The 6,000-nt window shown below is 45.2% G+C and overlaps 1 protein-coding gene across 1 annotated transcript in view; it reads right to left on the reverse strand.

The window, feature by feature from the left end:
* TXNDC5 (thioredoxin domain containing 5) overlaps positions 1-5,347 on the reverse strand; it is a 27,081-nt gene extending 21,734 nt beyond the window's left edge. Inside the window, exon 1 of the mRNA XM_054058321.1 lies at positions 5,114-5,347. Within this exon, the coding sequence (XP_053914296.1) occupies positions 5,114-5,289 (176 nt within the window). The 5' untranslated portion in view covers positions 5,290-5,347. The remainder of the gene's footprint in view (positions 1-5,113) is intronic.
* Between the last annotated feature and the right edge of the window lie 653 nt (positions 5,348-6,000).

Genomic DNA, 6,000 nt, shown 5'->3' on the forward strand with positions numbered 1-6,000 from the left:
ACACCCCCTGAACTTAGTGATGCTATTAAGAAAAGTGCTCTCAGACTTCCAGCTTTCTAGAAAAACCCTGAGAGGCCGGTTTAGCTTTCTTTCCATTCTAATATTTCAAAACACAGTATGTTTTAGCAGCAGGTAAGGCGATATCGGTTTCTAGCCCTTCTGTAAGGCCACTCGTGCTTGTGTGCGTCAGAACTGTAACTCAAGACATGACACACAGCAGGACTGATTCCTGAATGGCATTCCTCAGAATCCTCCCATACCTTCCTTTGCCCTAGCAGCACACCATCAACTAATTATACCTGCATACAGACAGAAAACTGGCCTCACACAGTTGCTATAACACTAGCTCCCCAGAAGCAGAAACTATTATTCTTCTCATTGTTTTCCTAGTCTTTCAAGTCATTACAGTAATACCCTATTCCTGTAAGTACGATAATAAAATTTTAAGGAATGGATTTTCATTCCTCCTTAACGTCTGCTTATACCAACCCTCCAAGACATCTAAAAATACATAACTGGATTAACAGAAAACATTCTCAGCCTGGCAGTAGGCAAGTTGTTACTGCCCTTGGCATGACCTAAGCAGTCTACTTTTAAGAAAAAATTAAAACACCATTAGAACTTTGGAGAAAGTTGTTGCCATTTAAAGCAGTGTCACTTACATAACTGGTTTTGAGTTCACTTGTGGAAAAGCTACATGGACTCACACCCTTCTGTGTATCCTGATATGATTAAGGAAAAAAAAAAAAAAACCAAATCCAAAACTTGAGAGTTACTTCAACATAAAGAACTAGGGTCAATGGCTACAAACTGGAGAGGGGAAGATTTAGACTAGACATAAGGAGGAATTTCTTCACTATGAGAGAGGTGAGTCACTGGCACAGGTTTCCCAGGGAAGCTGTGGATGCCCCATCCCTGGAAGTGTTCAAGGCCAAGTTGGATAGGGCCTTGAACAGCCTGGTCTAGCATGTCCCTGCCCATCACAGGGGGCCTGGAACCAGATGATGTTTAAAGTCCCTTCCTACCCAAACTATCCTATGATTCTATAAAGAATGTCCTAATAAGGTCCTGTTACAGTGACGCGCAGTAGGTCACACATACTCCCACTACGTGTAGGAGTATGACCTCTCACACGATCTTACTCTGAATTGTCAAGTTGAAGGGATATGTTGTGTTACTACTACCATTAAATATTCCTTAAATATTTCACTTCAGACTGAAGTCCCTCCATAGTCAACTCTTTCATGGAGCTGGAATTAAGAGAAGGATTTTTGATTCCCTGGTCTCTTCCCCTGGCAGCTGCAGGGGTTTTAAACATTGAATGAATGGTGTTAGAGAACAGAGCATGGAAAACTAGGTAAGGCAACCTCAAGTAATTAACCCACGGGTTTTTAAGCACAGAATAGCCATGTCGATATTTAACAACGTGATCTCTGCCATACACAGGGTTTCCTCTCCCCTTCCTTCTTCAGATTACATGAGTTAAAATTGAAAATAAAGCAGGAAAGATGCTTATATCTAAATCAGTAATCAACTACTTAATCAGTCCTGCCATTCAATAAAATTCAGTGTTACACAGAAGAAACACAAGACAAGACAGTCCCCAAAATACTTCCTGAAATTCATAAGCAGTAGCTGCAAAATATACAGAGAAGTCAAAATTAAAGAGAGCAAGCCCATGCAACATCATAAATCTCCCTTAGCACCATGCACCTACACAGTCTTTCATTGCTGCCACTCCACATTACACCACTGGGGCTGGAGGAGCAGCCAGTTCCACCACTGGGGATGGTGGAACATCCTAGGCATCAATAAGGAGTCTTGTTCTTCCTTCTCTACATGAGCTAGGAAGGTGCAAGCATTCATAATCTCTGTTTACAAACATTAATGAAGAACCAAAAGAGACTAACAAGGCCATAAGACAGACCCACCTTTCTGAACCAAACTCCTGTTTGTCATACACCACTAACATAAGGAGGTATGGGTGAAAGGACATTATTTTTAAGAGTTTGCAGATAGGTTGCCCATTTTAACTCTGAGTAACTGTGTGCCACAAGGGCCCATGTATGGAGATTATTTTGCCATGGCAGTACACAGTACCAGGCTGCTCTACCTCACGCTGACAGTGCTCTTCCTACAGTATCAGTGCTTCTCATGTTCAAAACCGGATGGCGCATTTCCTGGGCCCTGGCAAGAAGGGATGTAAAGGACCATATATGTCAAAACTGCAGTTACTGATACTGCCCTCTGCAGTCAGTGAAGAACAGAGACTGTTCTTCTGGAGTCCACCAGCTGAGCTTGAGTTCTGCAGCTAGCAAAGGCAGCTCCAGAGCAAGACAGAGTCCAAATCATTACCCAATTAAAAAGCTGGTAGACCCTGAGATAGAAAGGTGTACAGTACAAGCAGCACAGGACCACTCTTGCTCCAGACAGAAGCCAAGGCAAAATCCAGTCAACGGTGTTCAATTCAACAGCAACAGACTCTGGCGATCAAGTCTGCTTCATCTCAGTGAACTTATGTCAAAAAGATTTGTAATGGTCAAAATAACACAATGAAACTACTCACTTGAAATTCCTTCCAACTAAGGAACCAAGGGAGCTTCACTCCTCTGTAGACAAACAACTGACAAGTGAACATCTGAAGAACATCCCGTGCCACCGAGAGAGTAACCTGCTCGTGGTTCTGTCCCTTGTCAAGTGTAACTACCACAGGGGACAGCCTGATGATTGAAAGCCTTAGACATCTCAATGCAAATGACTTGGAATGGTCTCTATAGAGTAGCCCACCATATTTAAAAAAAATGTAGGACCTCACATGTACTGTTGCTGTCTAGGAATGAGGCCCTCAACATCATTTGTTTCAAGCATCCAGAAGAGAAGAGTTACACCAGCTCTGCCTAACCCAATTCTTACTGGCAGCATTGACAACACAACATTAGCAAGATCCACAGCAATGTGAAAGACAATCCTAGCTGGTTTGTTTGCTGGGCTTCTCTCTGCTAACTACAGGGAGCAGTGCCAAAACGCATGCACGCCTCTGTGAGAAGCATTAGGAGACTTGCACATTAACATCACCTAGGAATAGGGCAATAGGTCTAATATAGATGCCAGGGCTACCAGTTTGCCAACTGATCCTACTGATGATAAAACTACTGTTGTGTATCAGCACCTCACTCAAGCACTTGGATGTTCTTGTTGCCCTTCTCTTCCACTTGGATCCGAAACGTGGCCCAGCAGCTGCCTGTCAGGAGCCAGGAGTCCGGATCACGGGCCCTGAAGCTGAGACCCAGAGGTCTGGAGAAGTCTTCGCTAAGGGTGAAAAGAACATCCAGAGAAACTGCAGTAAGTCTGAGAAACAACACAGCTCCCTCATAATCAATTCGGACAGAGATCCTCAGCCCGCCACAGAGTGGTCCAAGTTCCACAAGGCCAGTGCTCTCTTAGATGCACGCTGAGGATGTGCAGCATACGCTGGACTCTGCAACAGTCTATTTGGCACAGGGTCTCCTATGGAGACTGTGCCAAGATAAAAGCTCACCTGGTGTTAAGGATGCCTGCAGAACAGTCAAGTTAGAGCCTGGATAGATACAGATATTATCACCTGGAAAGAGAACAGAGCAGAAGCACTCCTGCTCCACACAGGCATTTCCTAGGCCTTGCAGCACTCCCCAGCACAGGTCCTTCACCAGCAAGACAGGCATCCTCCAGTTTTGTGATCTTCAGAGAACAAAGGCAGCCATCTGCTCTTTCAAGCTCTCACTTAACATTTTCGTATGGCATAAACAAGTCAATGCTAATAACAAAAAAAGTAGTTCCTCAGTTTTGAAAGGAAATCCTTTTCTGTTGTTGATTTCAAAGAGCATCGTAACTCACATATGCCTAAAAGGCACCACAAACAAACGGACGACTTGGGATCAAACATAAAACTTTTGCAGGTTTTTCCTTTGATTTTATTTTATCTAAATTTAAGACAGCTTGGAGGGACAAAGAAAACTACCAAAACTCAAACCCAAACAACCAATCTTAATACACGTAACTCCCAATAATCAATATCTGGATAAGCCAGATAAAATAAGGGTAAGGGAAGAGATTCATTAAAAAAAAAAATATGAACAACTACTAGAAAGGCCCAGAGATGAGAACTATAGTCCTCCTGACAGCTGTTAACATCCATCAAACCCTTTTCTCCAACTTTTCTCAACTATTCTTGTGTCAAAACTACCAGACTAGGACAAAACCCCAAGGGTTCTCCTGCAAACCTGAGAACTCTATGGCTCTTCTACAGCTCTTTCATGGCCACGGGGGCTCTTCTTCCATGGCCACAGGGGACCTTCTTCCATGGCCATGGGGGATACTATTCCACAACCACAGGGCTCTTGTCCCACAGCTACGGGGGCCTTTCTTTGACGGCCATGGGGGATCTTCTACAGCCATCTGCAGCCTGGAGGACATGTCAGGTACACACCTTCTGCTGCACCTTTATCTTTACCAGGATTGCAAAGAGAACACACACAACTTCAGCAGTGGAACAATTTGCGAGCCTCAGGAGAGTACAGGGTGAGTGACATCCACCAAACTCCAACCATTCCCCCTCCCCAGCAGCACCAACCTCGTCTTCCCAAGAAGACACGTGGAACTGGGGAAGGGCGGGGAGCACCGGATGGCTCCATAGAATCACAGAACAGTTTGGGTGGAAGGGACCTTAAAGATCATTTAGTTCCAACCCCCCTGCCATGGTCAGGGACACCTCCTACTAGACCAGGCTGCCCAAGGCCCCATCCAGCCTGGCCTTGAAGCCTGGCCTCCAGGGATGGGGCATCCACAACTTCCCTGGGCAACCTGTGCCAGTGCCTCACCACTCTCACGGTGAAGGAATTCCTTCTTATGTCTAGCGTAAATCTGCCCCTCTCCAGTTCATACCGATTGCCCCTGGTCCTATCACTACCAGCCTTTGCGAACAGTCCCTCCCCAGCTTTCCTGTAGCCCCTTAAGGTCGCCATAGGGTGTCGTGGGACCCTCCCCCCGGCTGCCCAGCCGCAGCTCCCTCAGCCCCCGCTGCCCCCGGCGCCACGTCAGCAGGGGCAGAGGCGGCGGGGTGGCCGCCGGTACCCACCAGGGCGCGAAGAACATGACGAAGTGCGGGGCGGCGGCGGCGCCGTGGCGCAGCATCTCGGCGCTGTAGAGGTGCTGCCCGTGCGGGTCCGGCTCAGCCCGGCCGTACAGCGCGGGGCCGAGCGCCCACAGGGCCACGAGCCGCCACCAGCCCGCAACGCGCCGCGCCGGAGCCATCGCTGAGAGGGCAGAGAGAGAGCGTCCACGGCGCCGGGGGAGGCGGTGCCTCCGCCCCGCCCCGCCCCCGCCCGCCCACGGGGGGAGAAACAGCGCGGGGGGGGGGGGGGGTGGCGTGCGCGCTGGGGCTGCGGCGGGGCGGGGGATGGGGGGAGTTGTGTATTCCCAGATAAAAGATTATATTCCTATACAAAATATTATACTGGTACATAAAATGTTATAGGCTACAACGAGATTTTAAATAATATTACCTATGTCTTAAATATTACGTATAAATAAGGGAATGGGAATATAAGCACTAGTTTTGTGTTAATTCATGTATCGATTTTGTATTTACGTATTGAATTATATTCGTATCTGATTTGTTTCATTTATATAATTTATGCATTCATATGTAAATACTATATTCATATATAAAATACTATATAGCATAGCTTTAATTAATATTATCTGTCTTAAATAATGCTATCTATAAAATATTATGTATAAATAAATATAATAATAAATATGTATAAATAAGAGAATGGGAATATAAATACTAATTTTGTATCAATGAATATATCGATTTTGTGCTTATTAAATTATATTAATATATAATTTGTTTAATATAATCTTATTCATATGATTTGTATATTAATATATAGAACATTATAGTCTTATATAAAATATTACAGTCTATGACATGGTTTTAAATATTACCTATTTCTTAAA

The sequence above is a fragment of the Cuculus canorus genome, chromosome 2, assembly GCF_017976375.1.
Source record: "Cuculus canorus isolate bCucCan1 chromosome 2, bCucCan1.pri, whole genome shotgun sequence".
NCBI lineage: Eukaryota > Metazoa > Chordata > Aves > Cuculiformes > Cuculidae > Cuculus > Cuculus canorus.